The sequence below is a fragment of the Ruditapes philippinarum genome, unplaced genomic scaffold, assembly GCF_026571515.1.
Source record: "Ruditapes philippinarum isolate M1 unplaced genomic scaffold, ASM2657151v2 ctg5285_1_1_1_1, whole genome shotgun sequence".
NCBI lineage: Eukaryota > Metazoa > Mollusca > Bivalvia > Venerida > Veneridae > Ruditapes > Ruditapes philippinarum.
Window position 1 is genome coordinate 14820 of NW_026853334.1, and position 18216 is coordinate 33035.

General features: G+C 34.6%; 1 protein-coding gene across 1 annotated transcript in view; it reads right to left on the minus strand.

Annotated features, from left to right (window-relative positions):
- Positions 1-4925: 4925 nt before the first annotated feature.
- Positions 4926-18216, minus strand: part of LOC132736511 (uncharacterized) — a gene marked incomplete at its 5' end in the record, with an annotated part of 40642 nt that continues 27351 nt past the window's right edge. The window contains 2 exon segments of the mRNA XM_060723648.1: positions 4926-5678; positions 11051-11163. Coding sequence (XP_060579631.1) covers positions 5604-5678; positions 11051-11163 — 188 coding nt within the window.

Here is an 18216-nt window from a genome sequence, read left to right on the forward strand (position 1 = left end):
ACAAAATGGTTCTTATGTGACTTTTCCTTTGATCTTTTTGGCCATTTTTAGTCACACAAGGCATTAAACAAGATTACATTTGAGAAAAATGCTATGCAACCACATAAATACAACACTAAGCTTTGTACCTCCAGACAATAAGATTTTTTTACTATATGTATATATTGAAAATCAATGAACCCCGGGGCAAAGGCAGTTTTGACCCCAGGGCTATAATTTGAACAATCTTGCTAGAGGTTCACTACATAATGTTTCATGCAAAATATCTAACCTCTAGCATTTGTCAATTGCTAGAAGAAATTTTTTTTAAAGTTTTTACTACAGGTATAAGTTTTTACTATATACATATAAGGACAACCAATGACCCCCGGGGCGGGGCCGATTTTGACCCCAGGGTTATAATTTGAACAATGTGGGTAAAGGTCTACCAGACACTGCCTTATGCAAAATATCTAAGCTCTAGGCCTTTTGGGTCTTTACTAGAAGGTATTTTAAGTTTTTACTATATGTACATATAGTGAAAATCAATGACCTCCGTGGCGGGGACGATTTTGACCCCAGAGCTATTATAAATTTGAACAATCTTGGTAAGGGTCTAGCAGACAATGCCTTATGCAAAATATCTAAGCTTTAGGCCTTTTGGGTCTTTACAAGAAGGTATTTTAATTTTTTATTATATGTACATTTAGTGAAAATCAATGACCCCCCGGGGCGGGGCCGATTTTAACCCCAGGGCTATAATTTGAAAAATCTTGGTAGAGGTCTACCAGACAATGCCTTATGCAAAATATCTTAGCTCTAAGCCTTTTGGGTCTTTACAAGAAGATTTTTTAAATTTATTCTTATAATTCCTTTTGGTTGCCATAGCAACCAGATTTCTGCATGGAATAAAATTCTTTGAACAACTTTGGAAGCCCTTCACCCTAGGATCAATTCTGCCAAGTTTGGTTGAAATCGGACTAGGGGTTTTTCACAAGAAGATTTTTTAAGTTCATTATATAACCTATAGAACACACACACAAACACACACGCAGGTGAATCGCTATATGCCACCGCATTGGAGGTAGCATAAAAAGTTGACAAACATTTTTGAAAAATATCCTAATACAGTCAGCATCATAATTGCGTCCACCTTTATCAAGCGACTTTTTTTAATAAGCGGCTGCATAAAATCCCTCCCGATGATTTTTTCAATATAAGTGTATTCCATAAATGACTTTTAATATTGCGGCCAGTTTCCACTAAATGTTGGCCAAAATATAAGAAATTCGGTGTAAAAGTATCTATTAAATGACGTTCACAAATAATTTGTCGTTTAAAAAAGAATTGAATAACAATTGCAATCGTTTCAAAATCGGAAAGAAAGAAACAGTTTTCAGACTGTAATATTTATATTGACATATTTTGTCAGAGCAATAACGTATCACAACACCACATTTGCACAGTTTTGTCATGTGCTGAGAGTGACCTGCCTTCCAGAAAATCAATCGAAAATGACGTTTGGAACGAGCGATAAAATGACAGACAGCTAAAAAGACTGGATAAATCCAATGAGGAAATTGTGTGTGGAATTGAGTCTGAGCAAATAGCAAATGTCGGATTAAAATCGTGAGAAAGAAGTTGACTAAACATTACAGAACCTTGCCTTTCATTGCTGATGGTGTAGGTGCTCATTTGATGCTTTATAAAATACATGTAGTACCCATTTAATATGACCCTTCGACAAATTAAAAAAAATTCCTAGATCTCTAAAAAAAACTTATTGAATTTAAAATCGGGTAGTGTAACAAGAGCTGTCACAGCAGACAGCGAAGCTCGACTAATAAAATACTGGACACAGTAAGGAAGACAAAAATATGAAAGAAAAATCAATTAAATATATTACATGCGCCCAAGTTGAAAACTAAAAATCTTTCATTAAGTAAAGGGCAAATACTACAAATACTGAATTAATCCACAAGAAAACCCCAAGGTGCATAAGTGCACATGCTGACATTCTTGTAAACTTTCAGGCCTACAGGTCATAAACTTTTTGAGTTACGTGCAACACATGTTAAATATTGTAAATTTTTACTAAGTCAAGGGCAATAACTCTAAAAATATCCACAGAAAATACCATTGTGCACAACTACACATGCTGAGCAACATTCCTGTAAGGTTTCATGACTCTAGATCAAATACTTTATTAGTTTCATGCCATACAAGTTGAAAATTGGAAATTTTTACTAATTCAAGGGCAATAACTCTAAAAATACTAAAAATATCCACACAAAAATACCCAAGTGCAAAAATACACATGCTGATCAACATTCCTGTAAGGTTTCATGACTCTAGGTCAATTATTTTTTGAGTTACATGTGACACAAGTTGAAATTGGAAATTTTTACTAAGTCAAGGGCAATAACTCTAAAAATACTAAATATATCCAACTAAAATTCCCAGGTGCAGAATTTCACATGGTGATTAACATTCCTGTAAGGTTTCATGACTCTATGTCAATTACCTTTTGAGCTACTTGCGACACTAAAAGGAAACAAATGTACGGATGGACGACGGATGGATGGACAAACAGACAAGGGTAAATCAAAATGCCACCCTATAGTTAGGGCACAAAAATAACATTGTTAACATAAATTGATACCTTATGAAATGACAAAGTAATAGTGAAAAATATTTTACTGCACCAAAACTTTAATCTGAAATCTGGACGCGGACGCCGGGGTGAGTAGGACAACTCTCCATATACTTTGTATAGTCAAGCTAAAAACTAATTGCTGAAAAAATCAAGGAGCTCTGGCTGATGATTTGAAAGTATGCTCAGCAGGAGATATACATGTATATGAACATATTAACAATATAAGACAATATGCTTTGTTTCATGGTCATAATGACCTGCTTGATTGTATTATGAGCATAGATCACATTTGTACACAAATTTCTACTAAACAAGAGGGCCATGATGGCCCTGAGGTCGCTCACCTGTATGTAGGCCCCCGGAGCGGGGCCAGTTTAAACCCCAGGGCTTTTATTTGAACATCTTGGAAGACACTCATTAGAAGATGTTTCACAATGATAAGTTTTTACTACTCACATATAATGAAAAACCCCAGGGCTTTTATTTGAACAAACTTTGTAGAAACTTACTAGAAGATGTTTCATGCTTAATATCTAAACTCTAGCTATTTGGGTTTTTCAAAGAAGATTTTTTAAGTTTTTACTATATGCATGTAGGGAAAATCAATGACCCCCCGGGGCAGGGCCAATTTTGACCCCAGGGCTTTTATTTGAACAAACTTTGTACACACTCACTAGAAGATGTTTCATGCTTAATATCTAAACTCTAGCTATTTGGGTTTTTTCAAAGAAGATTTTTGCTATAAACATATAAGGAAAATCAATGACCCCCGGGGCGGGGCCAATTTTAACCCTGGGGCTTTTATTTGTACAAACTTGGTAGAAACCCATTTGAAGATGTTTCATGATAAATATCTAAGCTCTAGCTGTAAGAAGATTTTTTAAGTTTTTACTATATACAGTAAAAACTCTGAAAACCGGACCCTCTCCAGACTTGACCAAAAGTCCGGTTTTCAGAGGATTCCGGTTTTCAGAGGTTTTATACATTTATTGATAATTATGATGTGTTTGAACAATGACTTTGTTAAAACATTTTGTACAGTCATGTATTTACTTTTTAACATTTTTGTCAAAGTCATATTTTAATTTCTTTTAACAATAAATGTCTTAAGTAATTTTACTATGCAAATCCATGATATAATTCAGAAAATCAGAAATTTAAACAACACATTGTCTGAAATATATCTTGTTTTAATTGGCTTTTAAATATGTAAATATTAATGGAATTTAGTATTACTACTTTTGCATATAATAAATATCTAAACAAAGATCAATTTTTTTTAGCAAAAACAGGAATCATTTTACAAAAGTTTCTAATTCTTTTAGACATTTTATATTTAAAGAAGAAAAAAACACACAACAAATTAAATACATTTAGAAAAATCATACTATACAGGGAAAAGGCACAATTATAATGAAAGAGCTATGATTTAATTGCCAATAATAAATTAACACACACAAGTGTTTTCACACCTGCATAGATAAAAAGGGTGATCATTAACTGGTAATTGAACATGTCACCTGTTTGAGATTAGGTTTTAATATACTTTAAAATACACAGAAAGTTGACACTTAAAATTGCTGTCCGGTTTTCAGAGGATTTTTTATGCATGTTTAGCATTAGAAGCCACAGAAAAGCGTCCGGTTTTCGGAATTCAGAGGTTCCGGTATTCAGAGGATGTTTTTCAATGAACATATAAGGAGAAAATACGGGACTTTTAAAATGGTCCGGTTTTCAGAGGGTCCGGTTTTCAGAGTTTTCACTGTACATATAAGGAAAATCAATGATCCCCAGGGCGGGGCCAATTTTAACCCCCAGGGCCCTTATTTGAGCAAAAATGGTAGACACCCATGTGAAGATATTTCATGCAAAAGATCTTATATATTTAGCTCTTGGGGGTTTTTAAAAGAAGATTTTTTCAGTTTTTACCATATACATAAAGGGAAAAACAATGACCCACTTGGGCGGGGCCAATTTGACACAGGGCTTTTATTTGAACAAACTTGATAGACACCCACTAGAAGATGTTTAATGCTTAATATCTAAGCTTTAGCTATTTGGGGCTTTTAAAAGAAGGTTTCTTAAGATTTTACTATATACAAATAAGAAAATCAATGACCCCCCGGGGATCTGATGACGACTTATATGTTTCGCCTTCTTTATAATTCGGATTTCCTGAGAAAGCTATTTTTAGCCAAGCAATCAAACCGGTTTTTACAAAGACATTTGAAGAAGTATTTAAATACCCTTATAACATGGAAGTTAAAGACATTGTTGATTTTTGTTAGAATTTTTTTTTTTAATAAATAATAAGTCAATTTTTAATGGGCAAGATTTGTTTTGCCAATTAACATGTTGGCTATTATGGACTATGCCATCAAAATTATGAAAGCTCGCCAATGATTGACTGTGTGAAAGGTCACCAGAAATGATTTTATATTTGATCAGATCTAAATGCGGAGTGTTAATCAGAGCTAATTATTATAAGTTTGCCCAAGTAACAATCCTGCCAAGTTTGTTTGGAATGGGACAAGTGGTTTTTTACAAGAAGATCTTTTAAGTTATCTCTGTAACACACACAGGTACACACAAACTAACAGCTGAATCTCTATACGGCATCTTATCGCAGATGCTGAGGTGGCATAAAAAACAACTTTAAAAGACAACTTTAATCTGTCTGTCATCCTAAAAACTTTCTTCTTCAGCATATCCTTTTTTTCTTTTTCAAATCAATATACCTCTCTTTTGGCTAATACTGATGGCCTTTAAGTAATCGGATGGCTTGGGCCACTGAATGTTTCAAACAGCTTTTTAATTTCCTTTTCTTCGATCTTGTTCCATGCACATTATTCTGTTGATTTTGTTGGTTTCTGTCTGGTTTTACCCAACCCACTTGTGTCATCGGTGGGGACATCTGGAAAATATTCTGCTGCTTCAAGAAGGCATACAGAAATTTTTTCAGGGCAGCTCAAGCCTTCTGCATCTTAACCTGGTACATCTTGGGTGTGTTCATGGTTTGTTTCTCTTCTGGTGAAAACAATATCTGTAAATGAGAGAACTCACTGTAAAGAAGACATTTGTTATTTAAATTTAAGCCTTTATTCAAAATGGAGGCTGCTGGTGTTAACATTTTCATAAAACAAACAAGAGCACTGCTAGGCGAAGCATTATATGCCCGAAAGTTTTTTTTTAGTAAGGATGAAGCACTTGTAAGGCATGGGAATTGAATAAAGTATAACCTCCTTCAAAAAGCAATCCTCCTTTATAGCTGAAGAACTTTCATATATATAGTTACAGTTGCTGTTACTAAAGCACCACCATCAAGATGTTATCTTGTAAGTAAATATACTACGACAGAAGGACAGAAAGACAACAGGGGTATAACATAATATAAGCAATTTATTTTTTTAGGGCATATAATTAATTTACTTAATATAAGTGATCATCCTATGAAGTTTGACAATTGTAAAACTGTAAACAATATTAATGTAATTTGATGTTGACCTTTGACCTTGTGGCCCCAATATAGATATGGCTCTTTTATTCAATATAGGCAATCATCCTATGAAGTTTGAACACTGTAAGCCAAATGGAACTGGTGTTATGCTCCAGAAAACACAATTTTCAGTGTTAAGGTCATTGTGACCCTGACCGTTGATCTTATGACCCTAAAATCAATAGGGGTCATGTATTGGACATGGCTGTTCATCCTATAAAATGTAACAGCTGTAGGTTGATTAATACTTAAGTTATTGAAAGGCAACCTTTTTCAGTTTTAAGGTAATAGTGACCTTGACCTTTGACCTTCTGACCCAAAAATCAATACAGGTCTTCTACCCAATATTGACAATCATCCTATAAAGTTTGAACACTGATGGCCAAATGGAACTTTGGTTATGTTTCAAAAATTACAATTTTCAGTGTAAAAATCATTATGACCATGACCTTTGACTTTATGATCCTAAAATAAATAGGGGTTATGTATTAGATATGGCTGTTCATCCTATAAAATTTTACAGCTGTAGGTTGATTTATACTTAAGTTATTGAGTGGAAACCATTTTTAGTTTTAAGGTAATAGTGACCTTGACCTTTGACCTTGTGACCTAAAAATCATAAGGGGTTTTTAACCCAAGATGAACAATCATCCTATGAAGTTTGAACATTGTGGGCAAAATGGAACTTAAGTTATACTCAGGAAACCATTTTCAGTTTTAAGGTAAAAGTGACCTTGACCTTTGACCTTGTGACCCCCAAAATCAATAGGGGTCTTCTACCCAGTGTTTCTGCCAGAGCGCGTTTTTGCGTTTTTAGCGCACTATTTTCGGCCATGACTATTTAAAAATATAACACAAAAACAAGTATTTAACAATATTTTTATTCACATATAGTTGAACTACATGATGGTACATATATGTTCTCTGGCAAGAAGTAAAGTGCCTTAGAAAATAAAACTTATAAAGTGTTATACTCTAACTCTGTATTATCGGCGCAACTCTATTACCGACGTACTCTCAGTATTTTGTCATGTATACATTGAAATTAAAAATCTTTGACCCCATTCAATAAAAAATGTAATGATTAATTGAATTTGTACTGCTTTACACAGAATATTTATTATTAAATTAAATTAATCAATGAAATTCAATGCAGGACATATAGGAAATGTTAAGTACGCTGATAATACGGAGTCCCATGCTACCTGTTGTTTTTTTACATTTTTGTTAAATTTATTGGCATGACCCTTATGAATTTGAATTGACCCCTAAAATATCATACAGGGGGTCATAAAAGACCCTCAGAAAATCAGAGCTGGCAGAAACACTGTCTACCCAATATGAACAATCATCCTATGAAGTTTGAATATTGTGGGCCAAATGGGACTTAAGTTATGCTCCGAAAACCATTTACAGGCTTTCTACTGCCTCTACCAAAAAAACTAGGGAAAAAGTAGGGCATTTTTTTACCAAAAAGTAGGGCAAAGTAGGGATTTCTGATGTTAAGAACTAGGGACAAAGTAGGAATTTCTTACCGTTTTAGTTAAGAATTAGCAAAACATACCATCACCAAGACCACACCAGGCTGTGTGTATCTTCAGTTCAGTAAATATGCTTGAAAGACATGCACCTCATAGGCAGAATGTTGCTGAATGTTTTGCCAAGGCACCATGAGCAGAGCTGCATCAGTACTAAGGCTGTAGTACTTAAGTACCAGTTCCAGTACTTGCCAAGTTTTGCAGTACCATTTCCAGTACTAGTACTTGATTTTAGCTTGGTACTGCAGTACCAGTACTTTTTTGGGGGAAGTAATTAAGTACCAGTACTAATACTTTTATATATTCATCAAAGTTTGAATAAATACACAGTGTCATTCAAAATAATTGCAAACATTATTCCACAAAGAAATAAAATCATTTACTTTAAAGTTGACATTGCATTTTTACAACTTAAATGAACGAACATACTTTTTACAAACAATAATCATCATATATTCATGTCATATGTTATTGTTTTGTAACCGCAGTCAACTGTAATACAATGCAATAATCTTACATGTTAAACCCACCAGTCTTTTTGTTGCCTTTTACACCTTCACACCTCTGTTCAATTTATACCAAAGTAAATAACTTTTTTATGGTGCTAACAATATCACTTGAAATATGATTATTTAGAATAGAAGTAATTTATTAGTGTTTATTTTGCTCTTTTTTTACTAGTAAATACAAAGTAATAAAATTGCAATAAGGATATTTTACCAGTAAAGAGTTATTGACTCTGTTTATCTCAATTTAATTTTACTTTAAGTCTTTGGTGCTTTTTTATGATGAATACTATGTTAACATTTGAAGGAATATTGCAGCAAATTATTTATAGATTTGATAACTTATTTTTTCACAAAAATAAAATAATACGTGGAATTTACAGCTTTACTTTATGAGTAAAAATAATGACATTTTTATCAAAACCAAAAATACTGCCTAGTAATGCAGTAGCAGTACCACTTTTTTAAGACAGTAATGCAGTACCAGCACCTGAGTAGTAGCAAAATTTTGTAAGAGTAATTCAGTATCAGTACCAGTACTTGCATAATTGCTCCAGTATATACTGCAGTACTAGTACCAGTAATGCAGCTCTGACCATGAGTCTTTCAAGGGTGGACATCACAAGGAGACACTAACACACACCTGAACTATTAATCAATTGCAACTGAAATACAACTGAAATACCATTTTAAATATCTTCTTTTTTTCATTTCATTTCAAAATGAAAAAGTAGGGATAATAGGGCTATTTCAGAAAAAAGTAGGGATCAAAAGAAAAAAGTAGGGAAAAGTAGGAAAAGTAGGGACCAGTAGAAAGCCTGTTTACAGTTTTAAGGTAATATTGACATTGACCTTTGACCTTGTGACCCAAAAATCAATAGGGGTCTTCCACCCAATATGGGCAATCATCCTATGAAGTTTGAAGACTGTGGGCCAAATGGAACTTAAGATATGCTCCGGAAACAAAACGGACCGACAGAAGGACGTTCCAACATTTTGGCTTTAGGGGCTATTTTCTTTGTTATTTTCTTTGTTATCTTAAGGGCTGCTAGCCCCTAAACCCTTTGATCAGGGAATGAACCTATTGTTCTCTTTTGTTCTCTTTACTGTTATATAGCCCCTAAACCCAAAATGTTTGCTCGGACAGACGGACACCAGGGGGTATAACATAATATGCCCGAAATTCTTTCTGGCTTATAAAGATATGATCATTTAATGATTTTGAGGGTAATATAGATTCTTTGAGTCAAATGTGCCAAACACGCATTAAAATTCAAGTCAATAAAATAATCTAGTTTTGAGCCTCAAAATCCAGCTGAAAATCCAGATTTGGCCCATTTAATTTGCCATATGTATGCCATATATACTCTATATGCATGCCTCTGAAAGGAAGCAATATCATTGGCCTCTTAATGATCAAAACTATAAACTTAGAGCTATCGCTCACCCTGATATATACATTTAACAAAACAAGAGGTCCAAAATGGCCATAAATCGCTCACCTGACCCATCAAACTCATCCGCACAATAACCTAGACAAGCATCCTGACCAAGTTTCATGACAAGCGAGTCAAAAATGTGACCACTAGAGTGTTGACAAGGTTTTTTCCTATTTGAGCAGTGTGACCTCATTTTTGACCCAATGTGATTCATATTCAAACTTGACTTAGAAATCATCTAAACAAACTTTCAGACCAATTTCAAGGATATTTTGATAAAAACAGTAGCCATTTTAGAATGTGAACAAGATTTTTCTATTTTTAGCTCACATGACCTAGTTTTTAATCCGAGATGACCCATGTTCAAACTCATCCACACAATTACCTAGACAAGCATCCTGACCAAGTTTCATGACAGTCAAGTCAAAAAGTTGACCACTAGAGTGTTAACAAGGGTTTTCCATATTTGGGCAACGTGACCTAGTTTTTGATCCCAGATGACCCATATTGGAACTTGTCCTAGAAATCTTCAAAACAAACTCTCAGCCCATTTTCCAGGATATTTGGATAAAAAATGTAGCCACTAGAGTGTTAACAAGATTTTTCTTTTTTTAAGTTCCTGTGACCTAGTTTTTCATCCGAGATGACCCATGTTCGAACTCATCCGAGCAATTACCTAGACAAGCATCCTGACAAAGTTTGCTGATGATTGAGGCAAAAATGTGACTGCTATAGTGTTAACAAACAAATGTGAATGGAAGAAAGACATTCAATGATCCTAAAAGCTCAAGTGAGCTAAAAATATAAACATAAATAATTGATCACGTCATCAAATACTGCCAAAGAACATAAACCTTAATGTGGATATAAACTGTGACTTCCACATGTGCCTTGTGTTTTATATTCCAAAATTTAAGTCATGTAAGAATTGACGTCGTGACCTAGGTTTCTTATTTACTCACCAGATTGAAAATTGGCACATAAATGTAGCCTCTCAAGCATAAACATCTGACATGGTGACCTTAATGTACCAATTCCAAACTTGGCCAATGTATTGTCAATTGTTAATTCTGACCAAAGTCAATGAGACTGGACCATATATGAGGGCTGTAGAGTATTAATAAGGTTTATTAAATTTGTGACCAAGATCTCATATAGAAGTCAGAAATATTCTAACAAAGTTTTATGAAAACTGGTGCAAAAAGTGGCCTCTAGAGTGTGAACATGCCAATTGTTGATTAACACCCACATGACATCAGGTGGTCACAATATCACACGTTGTCACTTTGTGTAGGTGAGCTAAAACATAAATAGTCTCTAGACTCATATTTCAAACACTGATTAACAGTTTATCCTAAATCATTTCTTTTATGAAAGTCAAATCTACAATTGTAAAAGCATTGATTAGAATGATAGATGAACTGTTTTCTTCTCACCTTCCAATTCAATATCATCAAGGCATTGGTTCCGAAATTCTCCACCTCGACCTTGATCTTGAAGTACCAGTATCTTTTCAATTTGAGTTCTCTCAATAATGTCACTTTATGCGCTAATGAAAAAAAAAAAAAAAAAAAAAAAAATTGTAAAATTAACAAGATAGGTATAGCACATACATTATATATTAACTCAACAATATTATACACTTTAAAAATTTTAAGTCCGTGGAATGAATATGACGTCTTTGTTGTTTCTAGCCATTTTAAAAAGAGCTGTCCGTAAGACAGCGCGCTCGACTTTTTTAGTGCTTGCCTATAATACAAAACATTGACAGTTAAGGGCCATAATTCAAATAAAATCTTTGACAGAATTACCTTCTCCTGGACATGTTTGGGAATCATGATTGTAAACAAGTATTCCAACTTTCAAATTAATATCTCAAACAGTTCAGTCAAAAAGTGGACTGGTACTAAAAACTTAACCAAGATTCTAAGTCGATAAAAGGCCTTAATTTTTAAAACAAATCCTTGACAGAGTTACCTTCTCTTGCGTACAGATGGGGGTAATGATGTGAAATAGCATTAAAAGTTTCAAAGCAATATCTCAAAGGGTTAAGGCAATAAGTGGATTTTACCCATATTCAATGTATTTTCTAAGTAAAAAAGGGGCATAATTCTGTCAAAAACCTTGACAGAGTTATGTCCTCTTGTCTGTTGATGAAGGTCGTGATGGTAAACAAGTATGGTCAGTTTCAAAGCAATACCTCCAATGGTTTTTGAAATAAAGTGAGGTGGTACAAAAAACTTAACCAAGATTCTAAGTCGATAAAAGGCCTTAATTTTTAAAACAAATCCTTGACAGAGTTTACCTTCTCTTGCGTACAGATGGGGGTAATGATGTGAAATAGCATTAAAAGTTTCAAAGCAATATCTCAAAGGGTTAAGGCAATAAGTGGATTTTACCCATATTCAATGTATTTTCTAAGTCAAAAGGGGCATAATTCTGTCAAAAACCTTGACAGAGTTATGTCCTCTTGTCTGTTGATGAAGGTCGTGATGGTAAACAAGTATGGTCAGTTTCAAAGCAATACCTCCAATGGTTTTGAAATAAAGTGAGGTGGTACAAAAAACTTAACCAAGCTCAATACACTTTCTAAGTCAAAAAAGGGCCATAATTCTGTCAAAAACCTTGACAGAGTTATGTACTCTTGTCTGTAGATGGAGGTTATGATGGTGAACAAGTATGGTAAGTTTCAAAGCCATACTTGTAATACTTCTGAAATAAAGTGGGGTGGTACGAAAAACTTAACCAAGGTGTGACGCCAACGCTAACGCCGACGCCGACGCCGACGCCGGGGCGAGTAGGATAGCTCCCCTTTTCATAGAAAAGTCGAGCTAAAAAATAAGAGGATAATAAAATAAACTGGAAAACAAGACACTGGCAATGTCACAACAACAGGGGACCAATGATAACAAGAGGTCCTTATATCGCTTCCCTGATTATAAAGGCTTAGTCTTATTTTATTTAGGGGGTGTGACTAGTTTGTGACCCAGGTATCACATATTCAACTTTGATCTAGAAATCATCAAAACAAACTTTCAGACCAATTTCCAGGATATCTATATCAAAACAGAAGCCAATAGTGTTAACAAGATTTTTCTACTTTTAACTCCAGTGACCTTGTTTATTTATCTGAGATGAGCAATGTTCAAACTCATCCAAGCAATTACCTAGACAAGCATTCTGACAAAGTTTAATGATGATTGAGGCAAAAATGCGATAACTAGAGTGTTAACGAACAAATTTGGACGGACGTCAGACATTCAAAGATCCTTTAAGTTCACACTGAGCTAGCTCAGGTGAACTAAAGTTTATACTATATGGGCAGCAAGATTTCACAGAAATGGCATTCCTAATATGTGACTGATGTTGACCTACATCCAAATTCCATGCCACACCAATCTTATGATTCTAGATCAACAATGCTATAAGCAAAGTTGAAAATCCTATTCTTTGCAAAAAATAAAAATAAACAAGCAATTATCATAGTATTGCAAGCAATCCATAAGTCCCCTACTGGTTAGAACCCCAGCAACATTCTGATGGGCCATTGGCCATTCAATTATACCATTGAATGAATGAATGACATCAATGAACTTAAATCTTTTGAGTTCTAAGTTTGTCTATATCATAGTGATGTGTTAGTTTCCCTGCCAAGTAAGGAAATTATAATGATTATACAATAGATAATCAAAGGGTCCAATTTTCTCAGGATGAAGAAGTATGACAAATGTTTAAACTTTGCTCTCTTTTAAATAAATTTGTTGAAAACTAGAAATGTGTCATCATGCCACTGATGCCCCCGCATGCAGCCAAAATTTCAGATGGTGCATTAATTATTTTTTTCATTTTAAGTCCAAAGCCCTTAAAACTTTTCAATGTTAACACAAACCATTTCCATACAATGTTCAAGGCACTGTTAAATTATTCAGTCTTAACCTTTTAGAAATAGCATATTGCATATTTGTAGCCAAAAATTATGGCTAAAAGAATGAGTGCTGAAACTGAAAGTTCAAAATTTTTCCAACATTCAGGAAAGATAAGTTTGTCTAAAATCATTGAACCATGACCAAATTCAAACTTAAACTGCTTATTCCTAAGATGTATCTATATTATTTTCAAAGTGAAAGGGACATAACTCTGCCCAAAAAATCATCAAACCATGACCAAATTCCAACTTGACTTGCCCATTCCTTTGACATATCCATATGTCAAATTAAAGTTGAATATGTAACACTGTTGGGTAGATAATGAACAGAAACTGTAAATTTCATATTATTTTCAAAGTGAAAGGGGCATTACTCTGCCAAAAATCATTGAAACCATGACCAAATTTGTAACTTGACCTGGGGCATTCCAAAAACATATCCATATGTCAAATTATAGTTGAATGTGTTGTACCATTGGGGAGATAATAAACGGAAACTGAAAATTTCATATTACTTTCAAAGTGAAAGGGGCATTACTCTGCCAAAAATCATCGAACCATGACAAAATTTGAACTTGACCTTCGCATTCCTTTGACGCATCAATATGTGATGTTTGAGTTGAATGTGTTATACCTTGAGGGAGATAATGAACGGAAACTGAAAATTTCATATTATTTTCAAAGTAAAAGGGGCATAACTCTGCCAAAAATCATTGAACCATGACCAAATTCGAACTTGACCTGTATTTTCTCATGACATATCCATATGTCAAGTTTGAGTTGAATGTGTCCAACCGTTCTTAAGATAATGAACGGAAACTGATGATGACGGAATGACAGAATGACGGAAGGACGGAATGACGGAACAGGGTAACACTATATGCCCCGGCCATTACATGGCGGGGGCATAAAAATCTTGTCATATTATTATGATGTGGGAGGTTGAAGTAAATCCTAAAAGAAATGAAGGAGTTGGGAGTGAAAAATACCAATTTCTCAAAAAAGTTCAAGGGGGGCATAATTCTGAAAATGTCTTGCTAGAGTATTGAACTTTCTCACATATGTTGAGCGATAATAAGAAACATACATTAAGAAATAAAGAAGTTATTAAAAAAATAAAATTCATGAACATTCTAAGTTCAAGGGAGGTAATTCTGATACTTTTTGTCCTAGTTTTGAACCTTGTCAAATATGATGTGGTTGATGACCGGATACTAATATTTAAAGTTTGAAGTAAATACCTTAAGGAATAAAGAAGTTATAATGAAAAAGCGTAAAAACTGGAATAAGAAATCTTGAAATTCAGTGTATTTGTTGCCATAGCAACCAGAATTTTCAACATAGGAAGTAAAGGAAACAAGAGCCCAGTTTGAGCTGGGTGATGCTCCCCAAATAGGTTTTGGACACAGGAAAGTACACCTCTTGTAGTTTCAGAGTTATGTCCCTGGAAAAAGTTCAAAGTGCAATAATTCCAAAATTAGGCAAGGCATAGTTACTGTTCTTTGCACTGCACTTCTAATCAATGTGATCTATCGACCTTCAAAGTTTCTTGTTGATATCCCGTATGGTTTCCAAGTTATGCCCTGGATAACTTCAAAAAGTAACAAGAAACATGGCAATGCAATGAAACCAGGTTTTCAATTATCACCATTGTAGATAAATATGTTGTATTTGAAATACAAATACAAGCAACAAACAATGTAACTATGTGCAATGTAAAACATGAATAATGTAGGAGGAATTGCCACTGAAGAAGTGTTTCACTATAATATTATGTATAAGAAAAAAACAAAGGGCCATAATTAGGGTCAAAAATTATCCAATCACAAAACCCAGACAATATGTGCCAGGGTGCTTGATGACAAAGCTTCTGTGAAAGTTTGAACAAAAATCCGTTGAGAAATGTAGGACGAGTTCAGCACAGAAGAATTTGTTCACTATAATTATATTGATAATTCTGTATAATGAAAAAAAAACAAAGGGGATAATTAGGTCAAATATTATCCAATCACAAAAACCCTGACAATATGCTCCAGGGCACTTGATGACAAAGCTTCTGTGAAAGTTTGGTCAAAATCCTTTGAGAAATGTAGGAGAAGTTGCGCACGATAGAAATTGTTCACTTTATATTCTGTATAATGAAAAAAAACAAAGGGCCATAATTAGGTCAAATATTATCCAATCACAAAACCCTGACAATATGCGCCAGGGCACTTGATGACAAAGCTTCTGTGAAAGTTTGAACAAAATCCATTGAGAATTGTAGGAGTTCAGCACAGAAGAAATTGTTCACTATATATTCTATATAAGAAAAAAAAAAGGGCAATAATTAGGTCAAATATTATCCAATCGCAAAACCCCGACAATATGCCCAAGGGCACTTGATGACAAAGGTTCTGTGAAAGTTTGGTCAAAATCCTTTAAGAAATGTAGGAGAAGTTGCGCACGATAGAAATTGTTCACTTTATATTCTGTATAATGAAAAAAAACAAAGGGCCATAATTAGGTCAAATATTATCCAATCACAAAACCCTGACAATATGCGCCAGGACACTTGATGACAAAGCTTGTGTGAAAGTTTGAACCAAATCCATTGAGAATTGTAGAGGGAATTCAGCACAGAAGAAATTGTTAACTATATATTCTATATAAGGAAAAAAAAACAAAGGGCAATAATTAGGTCAAATATTATCCAATCGCAAAACCCCGACAATATGCCCAAGGGCACTTGGTGACAAAGGTTCTGTGAAAGTTTGGTCAAAATCAGTGGAGAAATGTAGGAGTTGCGCACAGAGAAATTGTTCACTATATATTCTTTATAAGGAAAAAAAACAAAGGGCCGTAATTAGGTCAAATATCATCCAATCGCAAAACCCCGACAATATGCCCAAGGGCACTTGATGACAAAGGGTCTGTGAAGTTTGGTCAAAATCCGTTGAGAAATACAGGAGGAGTTGCGCATAGAAGAAATTGTTCACTATATATTCTATGTAAGGAAAAAAACAAAGGGCCATAATTAGGTCAAATATTATCCAATCGCAAAACCCCGACAATATGCACCAGGGCACTTGATGACAAAGCTTCTGTGAAAGTTTGGTCAAAATCCGTTGAGAAATGTAGAATGAGTTGCGCACAGAAGAAATTGTTTATTGCCCGCCCGCCGCCCGCCAATCCGCCCGCCGACATACCTCAATCTAATAACCAGTTTTTTCCTTCGGAAAACCTGGTTAAAAATAAAACAAAGGGCAATCAACTCCAGAATTAGGCATGCAGAGTTATGATCTCTTGTGCACTGCACTTCTACTCAATGAGTAATCTTATCTACCTACAATGTTTTCATCTTGATATCTCTTTATAGTTTTAGAGTTATGTTCCGGACAAAGTTCAAAGTGTTAAACTTAACAAAGGGCGATAACTCCCAAATTAGGACAAAAAGGAGTAATTTGTTCTTATGCACTGCACATCTACCTATCGAGATCTATTCACCTACAAAGTTTCATGTTGATATCTCTTATAGCTTTAGGAGTTATGTCGCTGGACAAGATTTTTCTATAAGAGGAGATAATTGAAAAACCAGGCAAAATAGAGTTATAGTTCTTTTGACACTGCACTCCCTCTCAATGCCTTCTACCACTGTATGAAGTTTTTACAACATTATCTTCAAGGGTTTTCAAGTTATGCTCCGGAAAAAGACAACACGATGGCAGTGACAGACGGGTTGGATGGATGGACAAGGCATGACTATATGCTCCCCCGAATTTTTTGGGAGCAGCATAAAAAATGTGCATTATCTCCAGACTGCCATCTTACCATCATTTTTCAAGTTTCATAAAAAATATTTTCAGTACTTTTTTATTGTTATCAATGGATCCAGTTTAAGCGTTAAAATTTTGCCATATTTTCAGTCTATGTGTTGCCATAAGCAAACCAGAATTTTCAAACATAGGAAGAAAAGAAAGACTTGCATAATGCCCATACTTTGCCATCTATCCATATATTCAAGTTTCATTAAATATTTTTCAGTACTTTTTAAGTTATGGGAGGGGATCAAGTTACAAAACGGATGGGGACTGACTGACAGACGGACATACTAAATGCCACTAAATGGACTAACGGGGCCATTTCTTTTGTTCTTTTTTTTTGCCATGGCCTCTTATTCTATTTGATGGAATGAACTCTATTGTAAGAGGCTTAAATAGACTCTTAAAGGGTATTTCTATTCTTGGCTTGAGCAAGCTCCTAAAAGAGGCCTTATCTAAATAATATAAGGAAGCTTCCCAAGAATGCTACAGACCCCCAAGAATGCTACAGACAATATTAGTTTGGTGATCATCCATCAATTAGTTCTGTAGAGAAGACGTTTAAATGCATTTCTATTTTTAGCTATAGCAGCCCCTTAAAGGGGCCAATCAAATTAATATGAGCAAACTTGATACAAGAGGGCAATGATGGCCCTGGGGTCGCTCACCTGAACATGGGCCCCCAGGGCAGGGCCAATTTCAACCCAAGGGCTTTTATTTGAACAAACTTGGTAGACATCCATTAGAACATGTTTCATGCTAAATATCTCAGCTCTAGCTCTTTGAGTTCTTTAATAGAAGATTTTTAACTTTTTACTCTATGTATATAGGGAAAATCAATGACCCCTGGGACGGGGCCAATTTTGACCCCAGGGCT